This window comes from Cyphomyrmex costatus, unplaced genomic scaffold (genome assembly GCF_001594065.2).
Source record: "Cyphomyrmex costatus isolate MS0001 unplaced genomic scaffold, Ccosl1.0 scaffold5, whole genome shotgun sequence".
NCBI classification, from domain to species: domain Eukaryota; kingdom Metazoa; phylum Arthropoda; class Insecta; order Hymenoptera; family Formicidae; genus Cyphomyrmex; species Cyphomyrmex costatus.
This window is the reverse complement of record NW_017279267.1, coordinates 2,750,566-2,777,751: the sequence shown is the minus strand read 5'-3', so window position 1 is coordinate 2,777,751 and position 27,186 is coordinate 2,750,566. Positions and strand designations below refer to the sequence as shown.

General features: G+C 34.9%; 1 protein-coding gene and 1 long non-coding RNA gene across 3 annotated transcripts; one reads left to right on the top strand and one right to left on the bottom strand.

Annotated features, from left to right (window-relative positions):
• Positions 1–3,419: 3,419 nt before the first annotated feature.
• Positions 3,420–21,932, bottom strand: LOC108778465 (monocarboxylate transporter 12). 2 transcript variants are annotated; one of them, XR_001940850.1, is made up of 12 exons: positions 21,121–21,932; positions 16,420–16,723; positions 14,274–14,417; positions 13,984–14,189; positions 13,634–13,862; positions 12,866–13,305; positions 12,552–12,780; positions 12,262–12,437; positions 11,961–12,183; positions 11,591–11,838; positions 10,793–11,035; positions 3,420–4,394 (listed from the first exon to the last, which is right to left on the bottom strand). XR_001940850.1 is itself a non-coding variant. In XM_018545650.1 (11 exons), the coding sequence occupies exons 1-11, from the start codon at positions 21,181–21,183 to the stop codon at positions 10,886–10,888; spliced, it is 2,412 nt and encodes an 803-aa protein (XP_018401152.1). In that variant the 5' UTR covers positions 21,184–21,932; the 3' UTR covers positions 10,759–10,885. The 2 variants fall into 2 exon arrangements, 1 of the variants encoding a protein (XP_018401152.1); XM_018545650.1 differs by lacking the exon at positions 3,420–4,394 and having other exon boundaries at positions 10,759–11,035.
• LOC108778466 (uncharacterized) lies at positions 14,059–15,012 on the top strand. The gene is made up of 3 exons (XR_001940851.1): positions 14,059–14,136; positions 14,202–14,286; positions 14,941–15,012. It is a non-coding gene; the product is annotated as an uncharacterized LOC108778466 (long non-coding RNA).
• Positions 21,933–27,186: the final 5,254 nt, after the last annotated feature.

The following is a 27,186-nucleotide window of genomic DNA, read 5'->3' as shown; positions in this document are numbered from 1 at the left end:
TATATATATATATATAGCTAAAATTTGAGATACAGTTAGTCAACACAACCATTTGTTCCACATAGAAATCCTTTCAGAATAAATGTAGCTTTCGGGTTTGAGCAACCCTCGGAAGCTGCGGATGCGCGGAATCGCGTCGCGCGGCAAGCATCTCAAAACGGCGCCATTGATTGACGATAAGGAGGCGACTGTCCGATAACCCGTTTCTGCCCGAGAGATTGTACAAGACACGCTCTCTACGTAACTCGTTTTCGATGTTTCTGGGAGCGCAGAACTGGTAATAGCGGCGCGACGCGCGTGATGTAACGACGCGACGACGGTGGAAAAGTCTATCCGACGATAGAGAGGTCCGCGAGGCGCGAGGTCCGCTTCTCGAGCGTAACACGTGTCGCGAAACGTGTCGGTTTCATCGGCGGGAACATTGCGCTGTCGCCAGATCGCGAGATTATCGGTAAATAATTGCTCAGATGGACGCCGCGAGGATGACTAACGTTATGCGAGCCATATGTGGGAAAGCTGTTAAAGGGCAGTATGCCCACACACGCGTCGTGAACATGCGCGCGCATTGCGCAAAATCGCGCACCGTCGTCGTTGCACCGCGCTCGACACGACTCATGAGGCCTGTTCTTTTTCCATATCCCCGGACTGAACTTTTAGCACAGTTTATTTTACCCTTTTTTTTTTCACATAAGGAGAAAAAGGCAAAAGATGAACCTTGCAAGAAATTTAATACTAGGATATGGATAAAAAATAATATAGGCGTATGATTTGTGTCTCGTCGCGGAATGTGGCGACGTTCAGAATCCGCATCTCTTCAATCAACCAATTAGTTAATTGTGACTTCGACCGATATCGTTCAACGCACTTTCTCATGACCACGAAATTGATTCATATCTTGTCTTTTCTCTTCTTCTGTGAAAATAAATTATTCAACATTTTTTTTGTGCATTCTCTAAAAATAGAAGGAAAAGAGAGAGGAAGACGATAACCTGTTTTCCTTGAATAATAATAAATAACAAACAATGTCTGACAATATTAAAATAAAATTACGTTTTAAATCAATTAAAAATAATATAATACATATATGTATAATAATATATATAGATATACGCACACACACACAAACGTTGATTAATTTTGGATAATATTTCTCTTTTAAAAAGAATTGGTATAGAAGGGCTATGAGCCAGATAATATGTATTAATAGTTAACTAACATCAAGATAATAAAAACAACAACATATCAAACGGAACATTATATGTATTATAAACAAAACGCAAATTACAAAGAAATTATAAACAATTATTAACAGACGTTTCGACCTCGCTTAAGTCATTCTCAACGTATGAAAATTTAAAAAATATGATACATAGAAATGTGGAAAACTATTCGAAGGAAGTACAACTTTTGTGAACATTACTTATTGCAGATGTAATAGTTACATCTTGAATGATATTTATGGTCTCGCTAGATGTCACAATTTGAAAATCGTCAATAGATAAAATTTGTTCCTCATTATTGAATAGTCCATCACTATAAAAAACCTCATGATGAGGCTTGATTTAATAGTGTTATGGAATGTTGTTTCCATAATATCGGACCGCGATAATACATTATAAAATTAATAACAATTATATTATGTAACATATATTGAAATACTACATTAAAAATTCAATTTTCTTCATGATGTACATAAATATATGTATAATACCTATTGTATATGTAGTGACTCTAAAAATCAAACCAGTTATTAAATTAGTGAGAATATATATAAATTAATAACATTTCTTAACAAAAATGAGATAAAAGCAATCAGATATGAATTTAGTGCTATCTTGTATGGTAAATGTTTAGAAACATTATAAATTGATGATGACATTTTGATAATTACGAAGGTTGTGTAAATGTTAGACAAAGAGATTGTGGATGGCGATGGAAAAGTGTTGGAGAGGAGGAGCTAAGAAAGGAAACGAGGAGGAAATTATTAGGGGGGAAAGGAATTTTATTATCTGGAGGTAGGAATCTGGCAAAGAATCTGTATCATTTTGTCTATTAATGCTATGCTTTTACTTTTTTATGTGGATCATTTCAGATATTAATCTTTTATTGTAAGAAGTCTTATTATCTAAGATTTTGACTTCGTTCCACTTAAAATTGTGATTCAAGTTAATGCGGTGGTCATATATAACTAATGGTGAACCAGTTCTTTTTTTGATGTCTGAAATGTGCTCATGTAATCTGGTATTTAGTTTACGTTTAATTTGGCCCACATCACAATTTTCATAAGAGATTTTGTATACAACATTCTGGTTAGATAATAGCTGAAGTTCATCCTTGCCTCTCTTTATGAAGCCTTTGAGTGTGTTAGGGATGAATAAGTTAATTTACAAGTGAATTTGTTTACAAGTGATTGGTAAAAAACTTTCAGAAATAGACTTAACTTAAATTTCTCTTTTAATTATACATAAATGTAACATTTAATTTATAATATGTAAAAAGTGATTTATAAACTTTTGTGCTGAATAGTGTTACAAAATATATTTCACGTTAATAAATGAATATTATATTATATAATAATATTAAATAACAATATTAATGAGTCTACATTATTAGGTCGTTGCACCTATTCGAAGACTGATTTTAATTAAAAAGGTGACCCTACACAATCAATAATACTGTTAAATACTGACAATATTATTGATCGTATGTGGTTAATATTGATGGATTGGTGTAAAATACTGACAGTGTCTGAATTTTGGTTTTCAAGTATTAGTATCATTTATATTAGGATTCATGTTACAATATGCAATAGATAATATACGTAGAATTAAAGTGAAATGCATTATCAATAATACTGATCGTGTAAGGTTGTAAAAATACTAAAAATATTGATGCATACTGTCAGTTATATATATATATATATATATATATATATATATTGTTCTATGAAATTTTATTATATAAAGCAATGAAACAATTTTAGCAAATAAAAAATAGAAATATATTAATTTGCGCACGTTTACTATTATACTTAATATGCAATCTATTCTGAGCTATTTAAGGATACCTTAAATTGTCTTTTTAAAAAATAATTGGAATTTATATCTATTTTCCGTATAAAAATGAATATTATGAATATTACATATGAAGCAATTTAATAAGATCAATATTTATGTTTAATGATATAACTTTGTTATTTAAATGAAAACTTGTCTACTTTTTATTAAAATAATTTTTGATCAGGTTCTAAATCATCGCCAAAAAGAGAACTTGTTATATTACCTTTAAATACAATACAGAAATATATGCAATTTTTCATAATTTTTTCATTTTATTAAAAAAATACATAATACATTCTTAATACACAATCTATTCTGACTTAAATCTTACCCTCTTCGTTTTATCGAATGATGGGCTCATGCGGTATCCGATTTTCTCGATCAGTATAGGCACCCTAGTAAAAGAAGTTGATAAAAAACAATTGAAAACGATTTCTATCACTTTGTTATCGTTTTCTATATTATATTATGTTCTATTGTCGACGTCGCAAGCATCACATTGATCGAATATGAATTCTATCGTATTTTATCGGGTTCTATATACGAGTAAGATTTATGTAAGATGTAATTCAAATTAGTGAATTCACGATTCCATATTCAAAACGATAAGATTTTCTATCGTTTTTTTATCAACTTTTTTTTTACCAAAACAGGCGAGACAAACACGTGCTCTTCTTGAAAATGCTTCCGCTCTTACGTGATTCTTTAGTACCGAAAGATCAACGGCACGCCGATGACTCACGCACGCGGGTGTAAATGTTCTCTCGCACGAACTGAAATAGATCAACCTTGAATTTCCATTTAAAGAGTTGAAACAAATTTTGTTGATCTTTCAAAGAATCTTTTTTCCTTCGCGACAAAAACCGATATTCATGGATTCACCGTTTTTTTTCTCATCTAAAAAATTCGAAACACACCGGGCACACGCGTACTTCGGATACACGTGTTTCAGATACAGCAATTGCATACGTAATTTTAATTACACTTCGACTATGTAACACGCGCACATGTTCACACTTTCTTTTCACAACTTTTCACACGACAAAATCCGACGACGAGGTGGACGGACAGCCGGATAAGTAGATACTCGGAGAGCTGCCACTCAGAATTTTCTCTCATTCGCCAGCCGGCGACTCGCGATTCGCGCGCGCGGAACGGAGCGGAGGCGTTCCTCTGGATCTCCGGCATGATTTTTCCTCCAATATGTCGAGCCCCTCCTTGCTTTAGCCACGCTTGAACGAAAGTGCGGATCAAGAGTTTAATCGCGCGCCCCAGAAGCACGCGCCTGTCTTCTGTAGCACAAGGAACAGTCTCGTTTTCGCCCCATTCGCTCTGCTGCACACAAGAAAGAAGAAAAACGAAATAAATATCGCAAAAAACGGATCGATGATTATCCGCCTCATTCTGGACCACTGGATAATAATGTATGTGATTTATACGCAATAATATCGGGTACTTCCTAGTGGAGAACATTCCGGTTTATGGAGACAGCGATCTCGTAATAATGTTTCGTTCCTGGCGCCTAGTTCTCTCGAAATAGTGCGCGAAGCGGATTTAACTAGTTTCGAAACTGTACGCGGATCGATTTATGGACAAACCTGAATTAGAACGATTAAAACTGCATAATTAGCTTGTAGCGTAAGGGAAGCCAGGGGTTCAACCTCCCCTTCTCTAAACGTAATCTAGCTAGAATTCTCTTTTTTGCTTTCGCTAAATATTAAATATATATCTATCTTACTTTTAAGTTCCAAAAGTGTACATTAGAGTTCAGTCACAAAAAACAGATTCTATGGAAACTAAGGACGCCATTCACAGTTTGGCTACAAGCAATTTTGTCAGAACAAGAGTGAAAAAGAAAGGTGTGCGTACTGTTACTTTTTATATACGCTATCTTATTCTAACTGCTACTATTTTACTCATTCTAACTTACTAAAGTTGACTAAAACGACCAATCAAAAATTTGTCATCTCAAAGCTTAGACACTGTTATACTTTTACAAAATTTTAGAATAAATCTCATTCTGAATAGTAGAATTTTATTCCTAAAGATTAAAAATTAAGCCACTCTTTTTCAAGACTAACTCAATTTTCATTCTAGAGTAAGATTCTATTTCAAAGAATTTAAACAATAGAATCAAGAATGAAATATATTATATGCGCCTTTTGATGCACTAAACTAAATAATTTCAAATATACGTATTAATTTACATGAAATATTTTACTTGAATTTTACTAGAATTTAAAAAATCAAACCAATGATCTTTTCATTTTTCAATTAATGATGTCTTTATCATAATTTGTTATCGTATTTAGTTTATGCATTGACTATCTTTTCTCGAGCAGTTGATGAAAATTTATAGCATTGTGTTTTGTTTATCGAAAAGAATATATATTATCGAATTACAGAGCATATGTCATCAAACACGCGAAAGTAATTTGTCTCAATATACACTGTCAAAATAAATGTTCGCTTTTGACGTCATAATTTCTGTAGATATACAATGACAAACCCGTGATGCTAAATTAACAATTTGCCAAGAACAAAAGTATTGCAGCGATATAATGCAATAAATATATAAATTGATGTAATTTCTAGCTAATAATTTACTTCCGATTTGTTATTTATCGTAATGCTGTAACGCCGGTATTTACACATGATAGAATTATGAAATCCGATTTGAGAAATTCAAGATAGGGGCGCATTACTAATATTTTTTTCCTCCGGTGAACATGCGGGATGTACATGCAAAAAATGAGAGTCACACAACGTAATATTTTTTCAGTAATAAAAATTCATAATTTCCTCTTCAATTTTCAATAAACGTCACCTAATACATTTGTCCTTTTTTGTACCATATCATATGTTTAACATATGCACGGAGTAGGGCGTGCGCGTCCTTCCTTTTTACGTTCGCACGCGGAGAGAATAGTGCGGCAGTAGCGGCAATATATATCGCATTATACAGAATCGAAAACCGGCGTTATCGCGAATAGACGAACACAATTTTGATAAATAATTCGCTCGATTGCGTATATTATTGCGCATGAACGACACTCGTAACATCAACTAATTAGTAGCCGTAACAGTATTACGTTCACACTTTAACACGCTCTATCTATCGACGCTACGCTCTCACTTGACGCTAGAACACCACATTTGGGGTTTGATAAAAAAATATCTATTTGTCGAAGATGTATTCAGATAAACATAATCTTGTAAAGAATATTTTGTAGCGTCTCTGTCGTAAGATGTCTTTGATCAAAATCCGTCGCATTCTTGATTTAAAATTTTCGAAACATTTTGCATTTAAAATCAATTCTTTGTCTACTGAAAAAACCTTCCATTTTTCCTTTGTTATATCTTTTTCTATACTATACCTAAAGCCGGTTCTACATTAGTTGCATGCCAATCGCAAGTTTGTTGCGACAGCCAATTTGAAGCATTGATTTCAAAATGCAAGCTTGAGATTGGCTATCGCAACGAACTTGCGATCGGCTTGCAACTAATGTAGAACCGGCTTAATAGCGAATTCGGTCACTTATATTACACTAGATTAGTGCAAACTAAAAGCTACTATACATGAAATTAGTAAATTAAATGTATAAGCCTGTAAATATTTTAACATTATAACTGCCGATGATATTTGGCTAGAACTGTCGAATATGCCAATATTCTTCTATCCTTCTTTTCTATTAGAAAAGAGTTTATTTTGATATTATTTGCATTATATTAAAATTAAATAATTTATATTCACATATATTTTATATTCTGCGTATCTAATGCAAAATAGAAAAAATAATTAGCAAAATCAATATGACACTATCAACAGTTCTAGTGTTAAACGATTAAATACTCAATAATGGTATATCATATTATTTAACAAAATATATAGAATAGAGTATCACATATTATGCTATTTAGATATTTTGTACAAAGCAGCTTTTAATATGCACTAACCCAGGATAGTGCGAATTCACCATATATTTTTTATAAAACTTCGCAAAGAAGAATACTAGAAAAGAGTCGATCTTTAGCCAAAAAAATGTAAATAAAAAAATAATGTTATTTTTTTGTAGACTTTGGATACGATAAAGTTACTAAAAAATTCGTAGTGTTTGGAAAATATCTCGAAAATTGAGCACGAACATGTACGTACTTATCCAGAGTTAAAAGGCTTTCCTACACGATCAGTAATACTGAGTCAGTATTACTGATAGTATGCATTAGTTTTTACAATCTTACACGATCAGATAATATTTCACTTCAGTTTGACGTGATTTGACGTATATTATTATTTATGGCGACATGGATCTTAAGGAAAAAGCATGTATTTAAATCCAAATCATTGTCAGTATTCTACATCAATCCATTAATTAACCACACATAATCAATAATATTGTCAATATTCGTTGATACTGACAGTATTACTGACCGTGTACAGAGGCCTAAATGTTTTTACTTAATTTTCAAAGTGTTCTCCAAATATCATGAATTTTTTAATAATAATTTCACCGTATCCAGGAGGTCAAAATATACAAAATATATATAAAAAATACTATTTCTTTTACTTACTTTTTGAACAAAAATCGGCCCTTTTTTAATGTTTTCTTTTCTTCAAGTTTAAATAAAAAGAAAATTCCAATAGAGGCGATCGAGTTCGCCACATTTGTTAAATATCAATGTGGTGTTCGAGATCGGCTTTTGGTGTGTAGTGCTTGAAAGTTAACGCAATGACAACACATTTTAGCGATGAAATCGCACGTGCTCATAAATTTCGATTTCATTGATCTCTTAATCGAATCGCGAAATGTTAGGAAAAGTTTTACTCCAAAAATGTCAAAAATCTGTGTTCACTCCGTAACACTTTATACAGACACACGCTCAAGTATAAAAAAGACGTTCTTTCAACCGTCGATACGATTTAATATAATAGTATAAGAGCTAAGAAAACGTCCTTATACGGTCGTTTCAATTCTCTTCAAAAGTGTCTACCTTATATTTCGCGAAATAAACATTTGGAGTAACATTCTCTCTAAGATTACCGATTCAATTCGTGCACAATTCTTAGAATGAGTCGGAATATCGTTATTGCATATTATCGTGTTCAATAATATTCAATAATATTGATATTCAATGATAAATATATATCCTCCTGGTTGCATCGCCACAATATTTCTCTGCGTGTGAGTGTGCGTGCGTGCGCATTTTACGCACACGTCGCACACATGTTACTGTACATCCACCGCGTAAAATTTGTTCTTCCTACATATCGAACGTACACGTGCAAAATATCACGCGAGCACGCGCGCATTTGTCGACGCTATTTATATAATCTAATAATATATAGTGTAACTCTCTGCGCGGGATTTTCGACACGGTGCGCGTGCACGCGTGAGTACATGCGCGGCTTTCGCATACGCAGGAATGCAGATGGCCGTGTGTATACATATATGCCACAGTCGCATTTGATTGAGACTATACGAAAACGTATGCATATAGCTTCTTCTCTTATTCTTTTCCGCACGATTATAAAACGAAACGTAAATAACGTGCGATCACGTAAATTTTACTACGGTAATATTGTAATTGTGATAGGTGGTAAGTAATTAGTAATAGCAGAGCAGCGGTGGCAAATAATGTAATAGCACTGTTGGTTTTCATTATCGATATAGCAACAATTTTCCTTATTCTCCTCTTTAATCTTGTTCAAGTTTTTTTTTACCAATGACCGCGCGCGATTTATAATAGTAATTAATTACAATCGTTACGTCCTCGTTATGTCCTATATACACAATGCTCACGATGTTACGCGTGCATTTGCCACTCAACACGATTTACAACGAGCTCCTCAGTTTATATGTATACATAGATTTTTTTTACATATACAATATAATAATGCACACATGTGCATATACGTTTGTTGCGTGCATGTCTGTAGGCATATATTCTCTCCCAAACATTAATTACATCGATCCAATAATGATCGTCACCGCTATAATGAAATTAGTTACATACATGTAACTTTCACACACACACATACATACGAGAAACGCTCGCAAATCGTTGCGCTTGACAACATACGACGGTCTGAAATTACTTTTGCATTACTTAACGTGCTTTCTAAGTACTATCCTGCACAGTCAGTTCCATCAACTAAACGGCTTAAATCCACTTATACAAACTAACTGTAGTAGACGAGACGCGTTTCTTTACACATTAATAAAGATTCTCTGTTTCGGATAATGAATATATTAATATCTATCTAACGATGCATTAATTATTCCTTGATGAATACATTAATTGCGCGAAGTCTCAGCGAGACTACAGCGTGTAGAAAACCCATAACTTTGTAATTATGAGCTTTCGCGTTTTAGTTTAATTCTAGCGTTCGTTAGTTTAATTTCTAGAGTTCGTTATATATACAGAGTGTTCGGAAATTCAGCCGACAAACTTTCAGAGATTGTTGAGGGCAAAAGGATCATTTTTGCAGATGGACCTAGGTTGGAAACGTGTTGTTTCATCGCGAGCTGATCTTGCCTAATGCAATCTCGACTTGACCTTGGCGCCATCCAAAGTTAAACTCATAAGGTCAGTAAATAGATCTTTTTAGACCCTACAACTTTTATCTAAAACCAATTTTTTATAAAACTTATATTTTTTGAGATATTTCGATCTTTTTCGAACATTCTGTCTGCCGTAGCGATGAAATGACACGATTTGCAAAAAAATGATCCTTTTGGTGCCCTCGACAATCTCTGAAAGTTTATCGGTTGAATTTCCAGACCTCTGTATATGTATATTAAATATGTGTATATATGTGTATAGATATAAAATATATACACATATATACATATTTTTGTAACTCTCTATAAATTATTTATTTACAGTTTATGCTGCGCAACAGCGATATATTTGTTGCATGTAAATATTAATGATAGTTTACATTCTTTCCTTCGCTTGTGTATATGTATGTGTGTATATATATTTGTATATATTTATATACATATACATTTGTCGCAAGTATGCAAGAAAATATCTCTCTGAATCATGAATATAATTCGAGTTGTATCTTTGGATGCGGCCAAAAATAGATTTAACTAACATGATAGGTCATTGGTGGGATTTTTTTTTCCATCAAGGATGGTCAATCGTATGTTGATCAGAAAAAACATCGTTGTTTCGTGTTATTTTCGCGAAATATATTACAATTGATAGAATGCACAGATAAATTTGTCTATACATTCTTAAGCGTCATGATTAAAACGAGCATCCAATCAGCGATACCTTGACCGATCCTTGTATGCTTGCATACCATATAATTATCGAATTATACAGTATCGTATCTCTACAATGCAGATTATATAATAATTTATACAAGATTACTCGATATGCACGTGCAAGAGCATTTTTTTAGTTTAATATTTTTCTTTCTTTCTCTCTCTCTCTCTCTTTCTCTATATTTATATATACTGCTTGATCGATACTGATTAGGTTAATAAAACATTCTACCTATTATTCACTATTACATATAGGCAACTAACAGTAATTAACTGTACCTGATGGCATTTTCACGCGTATGTTGCATTTATTCGCTTTGATAAAAAAACAAAAATAATATGACAACCATACAATAGTACATACAAGTCTAACTGTAAGTACGATAAAAAATTCCATCAGGTATGTATGCCACTAATTTGTGCTTTATTGATTAAGTGTGTAACAAAGAGAAGTACCTTTTTTTAAGACTTCAAAAGTAGCAGCCCTATCACAGTGTGGCTCGGAGTGAAGGCGATTTTTATAATCCGTTTAAAAAAGATCAGAAGTACTTATAAAACAGACTCTATTTGTTTGATCTCTTTCTCGGGTGGTTCTAAGGGTGACGGCGCAGTTTCTACTATTTCCGGTATATCCTCCTCATTCTCTTCTTCAATATCTTCGTCGATTGGAGTCAATGTATCTAATATCACAGGTTGAATCTGCAACAAATAAAATAATTCGATAATTTTTCGTATAGTGTTTGGTATTATTATATAAGTTAGTAAAATATATCATTTATTAAAAATATAGCGATGGAACTATAATATTAAATACAAAAGTCACGGTATAATTAAATCTTTACAGAAAAAAGCCACTGTAGTGGTGCTGAAACAGTTTTTTGAAACAAGAAATACAACGAAAAATAATTATAAGTACTTAAGGAAAGCTTTAAAATTTTAAAAATAAACTTTCGTTCTTTAAAGGTTAAGTAACATCAAGAGATTGCAAGGATTGGAAAGTTACTCTCTTTAAAAGTAGTTACTATATATTACTCGTTACCGAGTTAAAAAGTAAAGATTAGTATTCAGTATTCATAAAGTTTGTTCTTATGTCACAGCTCTGTGATTAGTTTATGGCATTCTTAAGACGTCATAAATCAATTATAGAGCCTTATTAGCATCATAAAATATTACTTAAAATGGTCTTTAAATAAGAACGAATTATAAATACCGGTTAAAGATTGAAAATTAATCAAAATTATATGAGTATCTTACCTGCGGTGTAGTACACCGTTTCATAGCAGGGGCCATGAAACTAGTAATAGTGCTTATAAGGAAGAAGAACCCTGCCATGAAGAACGGGATACTGTAACTCTGCGTTGCATCATAAACAGCGCCCGCTAAGGGTGAGCCAACTATAGCGGCAGCCCCTCTAAATAGAATTAAAAGGCCGAAAGCGTTCGTTAACTTGTCTAATCCCAAGAGATCCACCAAGATGATCGATGTTAGTGAGATATATCCAGCTAAAATCCAAATCATAAAATAGTAAAAATATTTAAAATTTCCAAACTGAGATAAATTTTCATACTTGACAGTTTCAACTAAAATAATGGATGTTTCACAGTTGCGTAGTTGAAATACTTACATATTGCTATTCCAAAAAATATGCTCATGATGATATAAGCGGCATAACTATGACAAAATGGTGTAGCGGCTACTGCGATTGTGGATATAATTAAGCAAATATTGTTTAATAATAAGGAATCGACTTGCGGAAAGTCAGCGATATATCCACAAGCCACACGACCTATGGTGTTCGTTATTCCAATAATAGATAATAAGAATGATGCAGAATTGCTTTCAATTCCCTTAAAGAAGGAATGACGTTCATTGAATTATAGTACTGCATAATTTAATGATATACTAAAAATTGATAAATAACATACATCTAAGACCGCGGCATCCACCAGATATACAAAAGGAACGTACAGTCCAGCCATACCAAATACATTACTAATACCAATTAGAAGAAAAACAGGATCTTTCAATAAAGACATATCCATCATCGTCGCTAAAGCTTCCTTAAACGAGTCAGGCAATACCAAGCAAGGACACAAAGGTTCTAAAAATTATAAATTTATGTTATTTTTTCTAGCCTTTAATGAATAATGTTTAAGTTATATATATATGCATTTGCGCGCATGTAAAAATGTATATATGCAGAACGTATACGTACGTTGTTGTGCTTTTTCGATATCGATGTCTTTCAAATCACCACGTACAGATTTGGGAATAGATACAACACTCTGACGGTAATTGGCAAGGGATTTCTGGCTTTGGTATTCTGGTAAATTGACTACGCTACCACTGTAGAAAATATCCTTTCTCGATAAGGGACGGACAATCATTGGTTTCTCTTTTTGGATACTAGCTTTACTGGTAGTAAAAGTAATACTCTCACCATCCTAAAACAGAAAGATATCACGCACATGTTTGTAATTCGACTATTAAAAAAAAAATCCATTTGAATCTATCAAATATTTGACTTACATCAACCTCAGCATTGTTATTTCGCGATCCCAACATACTGCTAGTGGAAAGTCTCAGATGCAAGCTTTTTCTGATATCTCCGTTAGAATTAAGCGTTGTCCTAGAATTCTTTATTGCACTAAGGCTAGGCTTGTAGCGTTCGCTGGTACTCGTTTTACGGATTCTGTCGAAGAATGGCACGGAGCCGTTTTTAGGCAAACCTTGAACGTGAGTCGTGAAAGCTGGCTGCGACGCGTTTCTAGGGATTATCGTCTTATTAAATTCATTCTCTGGCTTCTCCACGTCCTTCGTGTCTTTGGTTTCATCGATACTTTTCTTGCTCTTGGTCTTGTTGGAAATATTTTTTAAATCCATACTGCCGCTATCACTGGTATGTCCACTAGATGAGTGCTCTTGTACCTTCACTTCGGATATGGTGGGAAGAGTTGGCACCGTCGGAACTGGTGTTAAAGGAGTTCCTTTAATATTATGGGTATTCAATGAAGTAACATATTATTATTTCGATTACTTGGAAAGCTCACGCGCCTGTGGTTATTGGAAACGACATAAGTATTGATTTTGAAATACAATTAAACTCCTGCTCTTAGAAAATTTACTTCAATAATTCAAAAATTTGTAAAACAATTAAAATATTTTTATTTTATTTTAAGGAAGATCTGATGAAACATAACTAAGATAAGAAGTATGATCGATTCAATTTTCCGATATTTGCGACTTACTTCACTGTTCCACCAGAACATATCAAATTTGATGGTCAGAGTTCCTTACCAGGCACTAATTGGTCTAAATTGAAGCTGGAATGAACACCGGGATCAATATTAATGGGCATTTTCATCCTCTTTTCCATGGATCCATCCGGTAACTGCACCATAAAATAAGAGCCACCGATACTACCACGTTCCATTTGAAATCTTTTTTCTTCGGCCATTCTTTGCAGTAACGGCTTAACAGAGGAAGCTTTCGGATATTCCAGAGGTCTCATCATGGCACCAAATACCTAAAAATCATCTATTTTTTTTATCAGATATACGAGATGTCATCTCGATTAATCTAAAGCTTTGTGTTATGTCCCTGCACAAAGCAGCGAAGAGCAGCGAGTGACTTCACTGTTTACTTACTGCGCAATTTAAGATGAGGCCAGCCAGGATTAGGTTTGCTCCCTTCCAGCTGTACGCCTCCAGCAACATAGTCGCAAGGGGTGCAAACGCGAATGTACCGAATCCCGATCCGCACACAGCGATGCCAGTAGCTAGGGATCTCTTAGTTTCAAAGTAATAGCCTACGCAAACTACTGCGGGTAGATATATCAAACCGAATCCAATTCCTAAAACAACAGTTGTAGATACGTGAAGAATGAAGAAAGTTGATAGAATATAAAGAACGCTGATCAAAGTGGATCATTACGCACCTCCCATAATACCGTAAGTCATCATAAGCATATTTACACTGCTCGAAAACGTCGAGAGTACAAATGCGGCGGCGCCTAAGAAACTTCCTGCCATACATACCGCTCTACAGCCATATTTATTCGTTAAAGCACTGACAACGGGGCCTATGACGAGGAAGAATTAACATATAATGTATGGCCCGTATTCAGAACGCACTTTTATCGATAAAAGCGCGCTTTTATCTCTTAAATTCTATAGTATACGTGACGTAAACTATAGCATGTTAGCGCGCTAACATCGTTGTTAGCGCGTTCTGAATACGGGCCTATAGCGATAAATAATACGTCACAACACTAAAAGTTATCTTAACAACTATATTTAATTAATAGCTATATGTTTAATGACTGTATTAGTATGAACTTTATCGAAAGCATTACATAAGGCCGCAATCTAATCTCCTTTCATCAAGATAAAGCTTATACTGAGGATTTTGACCAAAAAAGAAGATTGTTCATTTCATATCTCGCTATTAAATTTTTAGTATAATAAAATTTTTGCTTAGGAAAAATTAATTCTCTTCCTACAAAGGAGATGTCATTACAAAAATATTTTACAACGGTGGTGACGTATCCCAGCCTTTAAAGTTCAGGTAATAAAATTTTAAAGACATTTCATGTATCTTACCAGCACTGAGATACATTCCAGACAGCAACGAGCCAACCCACGCAGTTTTGCCCTTTCCTTCCCCAAAATATTTAACGAATTCTCCGAGAAAGACACCGAACGTGTAGGCAATGCCGTCCACTATCATGTTACACATGAACGATGCAAATACCACCACCCAACCATATCCACCGTCCGGAGGTGGTGGTATATCGTGATATTCGCAAAGTGAACCTCCCTCATCTTCGGGCGAAGCTTCATCGCCACCTGGTCCATCGGTTCCCGTTAATCTCGCTTGTTCTTCTACTGAGTATTCGCTCTCCGTCTGGAAAAAAAATATAAAGCATGCAATGATAACCAAATGTTATTTTTAACAAATGGTGTGTCTTAAAAAAAAATGATATCATTTATATACATTGTAAAATAAATGTATCCTCACAAAATTCCTGCTAAATATTGTACGTTAGGAAATAATTACATTGTATCGCGTAGAAGAACGTCTGAGAGAAAAGATAATTCAAAATAAAGAGTGCTTGTTTCTTATTCATGTAATTTAACAATATATATGCATAGCTTGCATATATATTTTTAAATAATGGCAATTAATATGAATTACAACATCCACTGGCATGGCGACTCAATTTTTTTACTTTGTGATAATTTAGCGGGAATAATTACATGGTAACGTATACTTTAGATCGTATATACTTTTAACAGTTTCACAGACAAACTAGCAAACACATATAATTAAGGCTATATTGTACCTCGCGTGGTACAAACGCGTTGCATTTGCCTTGAAAGAGACTTGCCGTTTACCTTGAATGTTTGAAGAAAAAGCTTTTTCGTGTTGATGCATAAATATTCATTCTCTTCGTTGATTTACAAAATATAGTCGATTAGACTTCTTATCATTCATATAAATCACGATAAATACAATATCTTTTTTATATATATTTTAAAAGATACTAATATTTACTAATATTTACAACAAATATCTTAAAATCAGTAAAATCAGAGAATATTAAATTAAATAATAAAGTTATTTTTTTTTTTTAAATTATATTAATGACAAAAATTAATTTTTTATACATTAAAAATTAACTTAACACGTGAATTCATTCACTTGAGGTGAAATGACAACTGTAAATAAGTCGTTTATTTTCAATTATCTGTATGATTGCCTTTAAAAAATTATCTTTTATCTTTTAAACAATTATATATAAATTTATTTATTTATTTACTTTTATATATATAATCGCGTTAATTAAAAATTTTTAGATTTTGTATTATTTTCTACCTCTCACGTGTAAAAAAATTTTTTTTTTTTTTTTTATTTCATATCTCGCTATTAAATTTTTAGTATAATAAAATTTTTGCTTAGGAAAAATTAATTCTCTTCCTACAAAGGAGATGTCATTACAAAAATATTTTACAACGGTGGTGACGTATCCCAGCCTTTAAAGTTCAGGTAATAAAATTTTAAAGACATTTCATGTATCTTACCAGCACTGAGATACATTCCAGACAGCAACGAGCCAACCCACGCAGTTTTGCCCTTTCCTTCCCCAAAATATTTAACGAATTCTCCGAGAAAGACACCGAACGTGTAGGCAATGCCGTCCACTATCATGTTACACATGAACGATGCAAATACCACCACCCAACCATATCCACCGTCCGGAGGTGGTGGTATATCGTGATATTCGCAAAGTGAACCTCCCTCATCTTCGGGCGAAGCTTCATCGCCACCTGGTCCATCGGTTCCCGTTAATCTCGCTTGTTCTTCTACTGAGTATTCGCTCTCCGTCTGGAAAAAAAATATAAAGCATGCAATGATAACCAAATGTTATTTTTAACAAATGGTGTGTCTTAAAAAAAAATGATATCATTTATATACATTGTAAAATAAATGTATCCTCACAAAATTCCTGCTAAATATTGTACGTTAGGAAATAATTACATTGTATCGCGTAGAAGAACGTCTGAGAGAAAAGATAATTCAAAATAAAGAGTGCTTGTTTCTTATTCATGTAATTTAACAATATATATGCATAGCTTGCATATATATTTTTAAATAATGGCAATTAATATGAATTACAACATCCACTGGCATGGCGACTCAATTTTTTTACTTTGTGATAATTTAGCGGGAATAATTACATGGTAACGTATACTTTAGATCGTATATACTTTTAACAGTTTCACAGACAAACTAGCAAACACATATAATTAAGGCTATATTGTACCTCGCGTGGTACAAACGCGTTGCATTTGCCTTGAAAGAGACTTGCCGTTTACCTTGAATGTTTGAAGAAAAAGCTTTTTCGTGTTGATGCATAAATATTCATTCTCTTCGTTGATTTACAAAATATAGTCGATTAGACTTCTTATCATTCATATAAATCACGATAAATACAATATCTTTTTTATATATATTTTAAAAGATACTAATATTTACTAATATTTACAACAAATATCTTAAAATCAGTAAAATCAGAGAATATTAAATTAAATAATAAAGTTATTTTTTTTTTTTAAATTATATTAATGACAAAAATTAATTTTTTATACATTAAAAATTAACTTAACACGTGAATTCATTCACTTGAGGTGAAATGACAACTGTAAATAAGTCGTTTATTTTCAATTATCTGTATGATTGCCTTTAAAAAATTATCTTTTATCTTTTAAACAATTATATATAAATTTATTTATTTATTTACTTTTATATATATAATCGCGTTAATTAAAAATTTTTAGATTTTGTATTATTTTCTACCTCTCACGTGTAAAAAAATTTTTTTTTTGCCGCGAAAGAAATAACGTTGAAAACACTAGGAACAAATGAGATTATGACAAGCACACAACAGGAAGGGAAATTAGAGAATTCGCGCATATGCAAAACTGTACGCCACGGCTCGGCGATTTCGTTAATCGCAGAGTGTAACGCGAGAACAGAACGCGTACCGCGCGCATTAGGATGATCTCATAACGCAAACGCCAGCACAGATATTAAATAGCTAACTGTGACTTAATCAGTTTCTAAGGCTGCATCTGGCCAAGGTGATACACGTCGCTCGTGTAGAATGCAAAGCCAAGATCGAATCGATAAAGGAACTATTGTTTACGATCCAAACCGCGTTTTGCGGAGAAGCAATTATGTTTACTGGTGTATCATTAACACGCAACTCATTATGCGAGAAACAATACTTTAAATTATAGAAGATTTATTCTTTAATTTATTTCTCCATGTATATACATATAATGAAAAATCGAGAACATAAAATGATTCTCTCGCATTTAAAATTCTATTTGAAAGTTTTTTTTTTTTACGAGTAGAAATTATCAAATTAAAGATGTTGATATTTACGAAAAATATTTGTTATTCTCATTAATATTATGTTTATTCAACATTATTGCAAATTAGTTAATACTGCCGAATAATTTATCGAGGTGCTTAATTCCGTAACATGCGATCATGTTGGATTTTAATGGAAAAAAAAAAACAGCTTATTAATATCGAAGTATTAATACCGTACTAATCGAGAAGGGGAAATATCGAGCTTCGCCCACGCAATGCGGCTAATCAACGACGTTTTAATGCCCGCAGGTGCCTTTATATTAATTACACAAGATTATTGAGCCATGAGAATCGATGAGAAAGCAAAGCACACCCGAATGTTATTAATTAGTTCAGCAAGCAGAGACAAACGAGAGATTTAGTCATTAATAAACAACATTATTTATTTGAATTATTTAGAATTAGCACAAAGTGATATAGAATATCTTTAATTATTTATAATTAAATTATTTATAATTCTACGCCCATAATTCTATCACGACAAAATAGGAATCATCATTTTATATAACATTATCTTATATAATTATATAGAATATATTTTTATATTTTATAAAATATAATTTACATACTTTTCAATTGTAGTTTTGTTTTATGGATTCTGTATAATTTTAATTGCTTTATGTGAGTTTTGTACACCATTAGGTATATCAAAAGAAAAATAGTAATCCAATAACTTTGTTAAGTAACGTTTTGTTATTTTTAACTTCCATGTATGTCAAAATGTCAAAATCAGTTCATTTCTGTAAATAGAGTTTCAAAGTAAACCACGTCCATATTAACATACGCATTCAGTAAATAATAAAATATATTCAAGTCAAATTTAATAAGTATATTTAATATATTTTCTCTTAAGTTAAAGGATATTTTTATTATTAAATTAACAACATATTGAAGCAGTGGCTTATAGAAATGATTAAAAATAACTAATATTGTTTTATATAACCGTTTTGCTCAAAGTATCTAAAAATGTAGCTAAATGTACATTTGAAAAGAAATTTTGTCAGGCTATGAAAATAACTATGTAGGACGCTCAAGTTGGTTACTAGAATATGAAAAATTCTTGCAGCATTCTTATCGTGCTTGAATTTTCTACACGAATATTTGGATGGAGATTAAAAATTATTTTCAAGTCTATATATGTCTAGATGTCCAACTAAATTTTTTGCTATTTCAACGAAATCGTTTTTTTTTTAATAATTCGATGTATGAATATATGTGATAATTTCCATTGCAGTGGATTTCATATCACTTTATTTATAGTTGCCTACATTACGTATCATTTGTATTAATCTCGTTGTATATGGATTTCGTGGAATTTCAATCGTCGCACCGGGAAAAAATTGTTCATTTGGCTAAATTATTCGACTAAATTAAGTCTTTATGTCTTTCGTTGGAGAATGTATACATTTAGGTCAAATATAATATGTTTGACTTAAACACATACATTAATTCTTCGAAAATGAAGACAAACTAATTTAATTTAGTCAAATAAATAATTTTATTCTCAATGCAATAAAGTTATTCACGGGATAAAATACTTTGCTCGGAAAATTGTGCAAAATGTTTGATTTCCTTTCTCGATCAGATAATTGCAGCCTCATTTGCATGCGCGCATCTTCACATCTTACCGCGAGTCACGGAGCTCCCAACGCTAATGAATTTGGATCAACGACCTCGCCGTGTCACGCGGTCGCGAAGACGAATTTAAATGCGGCGCGCGCGCGCGCGTGCTTGACACGAGAGTTGGACTCGGCCGAAAGGAAGGCCACAGCTGATCAGCTGATCGCGCGCGCTGTCATTCCAATCGCGCCACCCGACGACGGAAGGCGCGAAGCTCGCTCTTTCTCTCTCTCTCTCTCTCTCTATCGGCGAAAAATCTGCGCTACGCCTCGCGATTCGTTCGACCTTGTTAACACACTCGCGCGCGCGTTGACATATATATACGTACATTTACGCACTGTCGTATAATGCAAAAAGTTCGCGAGACGTGTGCGTGCTGGTGCAACTATTGGCGCTTATTCTCCCGCCGATCAACCGGCCCCGATTGTCAAGGCTGAGTCACGTGTCGTCTTCTCATCGCTCGACAGAGGAGCCATGCAAAACGCACTTCGTTGTCGCGATGATTATAGACGACACGTAAATAGCGATCGTTGTTCCGGCGCGGCCGACACGCAAATTACACTGCGAATTACCCCAGTACGTCCGGTTACGCAAAAATCGATAACGTACAGCAACGTTGGAATACGAAACGTGTATCGTGGGAATTTTCTGTAGGTACTCCAACGTGTACAATAGACCTAACGTTTCAACGACATGCGTTTGGAGTGGCGTGAAAGAAGTGAACGGGACGTCTTTAAAGGGATGCAACAGATGTTTCGCTGGTTCTGCAGGTCTTTTAAATCCTCCTTGTTTAACGTTTGACACTTTGACCATTATGTTGGACGAGGGTCACTCAGGTAGCAGACATATATATATAGGGTGTTTTTTTTTTTTTTAACAAGGTACTATAATACAATACAGTGAATCATTACATCCTACTTTTTCAATGTTAAACAAAGACGAAATAAATCATTGAGTCTCTCGCTGAAACGCATCACTGATCATTTAAACAGATCAGATGAGGACCAGAGGGTAAATAGCAGGCATGAAGAAAGGAAGATGGATTCGCACTGAACCCAGTGAGAAATGACAATGGAATCGACTTGGAGTCGATTTGATGATTTCGACGTCGAATCGACAACGATTCCACGTCGATTCCATTTGCCATTTCTCGCTGGGAACTGGACGAGCACACGGCCATGCTTTCGCTCCCCATAATTTATGTATCCATATACAAACCGTACCGAGCTGATTTTGCGGACGCGACGTGAGCCGTACTGCGACTTGTTGAGCGACACTCGCGACATTCTACGACCGGCTTAAACCGTCAGTCACTCTCTTTCTCTCTCTCTTTTAACTCTTCCCGCCCGCTTCTCTTCTCTTTTACGTTCACTCGCGGTCGCAACCGCGTTCTATTTTCGAGCGCGTTCGACGCGACGCGACGCGACGCGGCGCGACGGCCGCTCTCCTCGGTCGTGAGAGCGACTTTATCTCGTCGAGCACTCTCCGTTCTCCGAATCGCACCAGCGTTCCTTTCGCGACTCTTTCTTAGTCTATCGCCGCGTTCTCTCGCACCTTCTCCACCCGCCACAGTCCACCCGTCGTGGCGATCACTCGTCGTAATCCGCTGCCATGTCGACCTGCACTGTACTAGCGCGCTCGCGTCGTTGTCCGCACTCGCTCACTTAGCGCACTGCCATCGTGCGCAGCGCACACCGCGCCGGTACCCGGCAACCCGTCGGCGATGTAGAAGTGGGAGGATTGGAGAGGGATCTCGCCTCGATCTCCTCTTTCATCAAGGAGAGCGCCCTGCGAGCGAAGATGGTGATATCTGCGGTGCCCTCGATGCGCGAACACAGCAGTTTTCGCGAGATGTGTCTCCTGGGATTCGCAGAACTCTTCACGGAAGTCGTTCCTTCATTAATTTCATCGAATTCGAGTGAATTTCTCTTCTGATTTTTCGTCGAGCAACACTTCTCAATACATTTTTGTGCCTCCACAAACTTATTCCTTTTTATTCCTTACTTTTTCTTTCAATCATTCTTTGTTTGATTTGAAATTTATTTGAAAATCTTTTCTCACTATATCGAAATTAAAAAATTGTCCCGTGGACTTGGACGTTACGATTTAACAATCTTCTTAATGTGCCACGCTCCAATTCTTTGCCTTGAAATTGTATTTTCCACTAGATTTTTTTCCTTCTTGAAATTTTATATATAAATAATTTAATTAATTTATTAAAATTTACTAAAATTAAGTATATATGGTATATAATTATATTTAATTTATTTAAAGTAATTAAATTAATTTATGATATTAAGATTCGAAACACACATCAGGATCGCTTATGAATAAATCAATTCATAATAAAATCTATGCAAGTGTCCCCCTCCGATTTTGGTGAACTTTAAATATATTGTTTTTTAAACAAAAATAAGGAACATTTTTTTTTTTAAAGAGTATTTTTTTATAAGCAAAATCGCATGGTTAGAGGATGTGATACCTCTTTGAAGAAAATTAGTTCTTTTCTTTTGAAACGCGCGAATATAAGACAATAATCAATTTTCCTCAAAGGAGTATTGCACTCCCTAAAAGTGTGATTGAGTCTTTATTTAAAAAAAAATACATGTGCTTTATTTTTATCAAAAAAATAACATTCAAAACTCGTTAAAATCGGAGGGAGACACTTTTATTTAATTTTTTTGTAAGTACAAGAAGCGATTATTACTGTCAAAATCAGTTGATAATATATTTATATATGTATCTTAAATAAATCAATTTAATCTCTAAATTAATTCAATTAATCTAAACTTATTAATTTAAAAATAACAGAATTTAATGGACTCTCGAAATTCAAATACAACTTATTCGTATAAAAGGGCAAATGAGAGTAAACAACAATCACCGCAGTTCTAAGTGCGTAACAATAATTTAATGTCAAGATTAAAAAACCACTCCAAATTCCGGACGTATCGACTGACTTCCAGTCATCTTGAAATAATGTGATTTAATCACACTATTTCAATTGCAATTGAAATTTGGGTGGACTTGCATGTTTTTGGCCGATCAGAGGATTTTTTGAAGTGACCATTCAATTTTGCTGTATGCTGAAGATGACGAAGTCAGTCGAAACGTCCGGAATTTGGAGTTGTTTTTTAACCTTGACATTAAATTATTGTTACGCACTTAAAACTGCGGTGATTGTTATTTACTCTCATTTGCCCTTTTTTATACGAATAAGTTATTAATTTAATTAACCCTTAAGCGCACAAAAATCACAGCGATTGTTACGAAGTGGCTCTGGATGAGCTTCTCTTCCTTGACGAGATGGATTGTTCGATTCGTCTTTTATTCATACTGTGACCCCTTTTACGTTCAAAGTCCATTCAGAGGAAAGAAAAAAAAAAAGAGAGAAAAGTAACTCTATTATGCCCTTATTTAAGGGTTAATTTAAATTAATGTAATTTAATCTGAATTGTGGAGTAAAGATATTTGCAATGATATTTGTTTTCGTTTGAGAAACAACACTTTTTCCGTCTCTTTCAGCAGCAAGAAAGAAACTTCAATCGATGTTCATCGTCGTGTGCACGTGCTAAGTGACTCACGTGCGCCGCGGACAAAAGATGCATGTGCGCGCACGATGCACATTGCGTTTGGTCCCTTATTTTCGACGCGTTTGGTCACGTATATAGTACGCTGCTTCCGTCCAAGGTGCCCGCGGGTTGCCGAACTCCGCACGTCAGCGAAATCAATTGCGCTCGTCTCATTTGGGAACGCGTCTCATTGAACACTTAACCCGTTCTCTCTCGTTCCCGTTGCCACGGCTTCAATCGATTCGATGTACGAGGACTAAGTATTCGCACGTGTTCACCGAGAGCGGAGACTTGACACTCGTTTCAAGACATGACGATTCTCCGTTAAATTTACAACAAGTTCGATGAATTTGCGTCGTGGACGCCTTCAGAAGCACGAACAAAACTCGAATGTCAGAAAGAAGTTGCAACGACGCAGCGTTCTTCGAAGGAGTCGCTTCGACGCACTTTCGCAGAAGAGAGCTGGTCAACGTGAAGAATCAAGAATCATGCTTGCGTCATTTCCCATAGATATCGTCTAATGACATCCGTCTTTACGACTTCAAAACAGAATGTAATGCGATGAATAATATTCGTATATTATAGGGTGTTTTCCAGCAAAAGACACAGGATGGTGCTTTGCTTTAGTAGCACAAGTCGACACTAACATCATTTTATCTTCTTTCACGAAAATAGAACAACACTTTATATTGATTTGTACCAACAAGTAGAAAGCCCACATAAGGGGTTTCAAGCAATATGCACAGTGTAACATAATGTGTTAAAGTCATCATTTCATTTCTGTTTAGCATTGCAAACAATAAAGATGTAATGATTCACTGTATTACACTTTGTCATCTGTATCTCTTGTTGGAAAGCACCCAGTGTAACATAGTGAATCATTACAGCCTTGTAGTTTGCCCTTTAAAACAAAGATGACTACTACGCGGAAAAAAAAGATTTTGTTGAAATATCTAAAAATTTAGATGAATATAAATCTGAAAATATATAACTTTATTTAATCATTGAAATAATTACGTAGAAATTCATTCAATCTCGAACATGATGAGTAATGCTTGCAAAAAGTTCTGACATTTTAATGACCAATTTAAGCATCCTACATAATTATTTAATTAAATTATTTTTCTAGTCCAAACAAAATTATTTTCAGATCTGTATCCAGCTAAATTTTTAAATACTTCAGCAAAACCTCTCTGTATATGTTATAATATATTATGTCTCTCTCTCTTGCTGGGAAGCACCAATTTGTTGAATTCAATGCTCCCTGTATTTTTGCGCGATTCTGATACATCTCTTTCAAGCTTCCCGCGCAGAACAGTCGAGAGTGCTCATCCCAAGTAGATCTCAATGCGTCCACGTGTTTAATAATCACGGGTAATTTGCTTTTTTTTTCTCTCCTCGCGATGACCGCGAATCTCGGGTTCTTTCAACACTGACAGTTTGCGTGCAGTCAAGAACGTCCAGAGTGGCACTATATCGAGGATATCCGCGGCGTAGCACAGCCGATTCTATTTATACTTCGAGAACGCGCGGCGACTCTCGAAGCTCGTCGAACTTCCGCGAACAAAGCGCGACTTCGTCCTTCTCCGCGTCATGCGTAACGTTTCCTAAATCGAGATCACGCTTTCTTACCCGCTGTGACGCGTTAAGGAGAGCGAGCTAGCTCGCGTTCACAATATTCGAGCAAATCCAAAATTGGCATGGATTGATTTCTCAAACCGGAGGTCAGAGTGAACCTCGCGCTTCCACGTATTGTTGATTAAAACATAGTCTTCTACGGAAATTATACATTCAAATTGATGGAGATTAATTTGAATGGCTCGCGCATTATTGTGACCTTTTGAGGCGAGCCAAGGCGTGTCGTCGGAGTAAAGTTTCGCACACAAAGCCGCCACGTCACGATCGACACGACGACCCTCCAAACGGAATCGTTCGCTCGTGTCGACGGGGTTGCAATTTACTCGTGTAATTGTTTGCGTGATCCTCGCCGAGGCGCGGCATTCACCTACCTACCTACCGATGTGCATTTTCGTTTGCGCGCGTATGTCCCCACTCGGACGGAATTGCGTGGCAAAGCGAGCGTCAAGGGACGCGAGCGCGCGCCACATTTTCCAGCGCGCGTCATCCGCGCCGATCATCGGAGAGGGAGATTCCTCGCAGGGACGTTTCGATTCGTCTCGAGGCCCTAACTCGCGTTTATTTCACGAATTTCCGTTTCTGCAGTTTTAAAACAGTAAAACGCAAACTTTTGATACTTGCGATCCCTTTCCCTTAAACAGAAATTTAACGCGACCCATTAATTTTTTTAATTAATCGTTTTAATTATACGGAAAGAACGATATTTTGCTAAAAATTCAATTACATATAGATGTGAAAATATTATTGGACTATTAAAATATAGGATGCTCAAACTGGCTATTAGAATGTCAAAACTTTTGCAACATCGCTTGTGAGTTTCCTACATAATTATTTTGATTATTTAACGAAATAATTTTTAGATATACATATGTCTATCTAATTTTTTACGTATATTTCAATACATATAGTTTTTATGTATTAAAATAAAGCACATTAATCCATATTAAGAGAGCGAAAAAATTTTTGCGATTTTCAATAACTTTTACATAACCTACAGTTCTCATTGCCTTAAAAAGAATAAATTCTAGAAAATGTGTCATTTATCTCTTGCACATATCGAATAATACTTTCCGTTTTTTAACATTGGGTAATTTTTGCGTTCAGATACGATCGCCCGCTTCGCCGTAATTAAACCGTATCACGCAATTTAAGCAATATTTAGAGAATTAAGTCATCGCGCGCGTCAGAATTCTTTGGAGCATGCGCTTCATTGCTATAAAAATATTAACAGTAATCTTAGGAATTAAGTCTGTTTGTGACAGAGAAAGTACAGCAATTTCTAATCAAGTGTATTTTATGAGAATGTTTGAATGAGAATCAATGTTAAAAGAATGTTTGACGCATTTATTTTTGCTTCGACCAATGGGTGATTCATTACAATTTATCGTGGGATGTTGTCGCGTATAATAACCATTAACTAGCATTAAATATCGCGAACTTTCAATTAGAAGGGGCTTAAGATGTACTTGGAATAGACGGATGATTGAAACCTGATAGAACCAGAAATTTATTTTACGAAGCCAGTCTTCAGTGTTCAGACTCTTAAGGAATTATTATTTTCAGATCCCCCTGTATTAACTTGTTATTTTCCGAGAATTGAAAGGCTAGAGAACGGCAACAAATGAAGAGACTCGCCTTCACGCGCCGTTAGGACAAAGCCTTAAGGCTGCCCCTCTAATTGTGAGGTCTTCGATCGAATCAGAGAGATAGAACTTACGACGAAACAGTCGAGACTCTCATCCACCGAATCGGCCATAGCGCGCATATCGTGACTCGATAAACTCATTTCTCTCGGACTGCCCACCGTGGCGAGAATCACGGCGGAGAGAACGCTCACATCGGCGATCGCTGGTGAATCTCGTACAAGCGAAATAATCCAGAGACAATGTCAAAAGTTAGCCAGAACGCGGCCGCGAGTTCCAGTCACGCAAAACACTGTGCGATCGTGCGGCGCAATGCTCGCGCGGCTGATGACGCTTATGAATTAATTAGATAATAACCAGCGACAATTAAAGTCGAAGGCACGGACGCATGAAAATACCATCTGCTTCTCATCTCTCGGAAAAATTTCTTGGCAAA

What these genes read in the sequence shown, in the direction of transcription:
- LOC108778465 (XM_018545650.1), bottom strand. Translation starts at nt 21,183, where the DNA reads ATGTCGCGAGTGTCGCTCAACAAGTCGCAGTACGGCTCACGTCGCGTC. An exon ending in ATAACAATGCTGAGGTTGAT is followed by an intron (nt 12,781 to 12,865) that starts GTAAGTCAAATA and finishes TTTCTGTTTTAG; the next exon opens with GATGGTGAGAGTATTACTTT. An exon ending in TATCGAAAAAGCACAACAAC is followed by an intron (nt 12,438 to 12,551) that starts GTACGTATACGT and finishes TATAATTTTTAG; the next exon opens with AACCTTTGTGTCCTTGCTTG.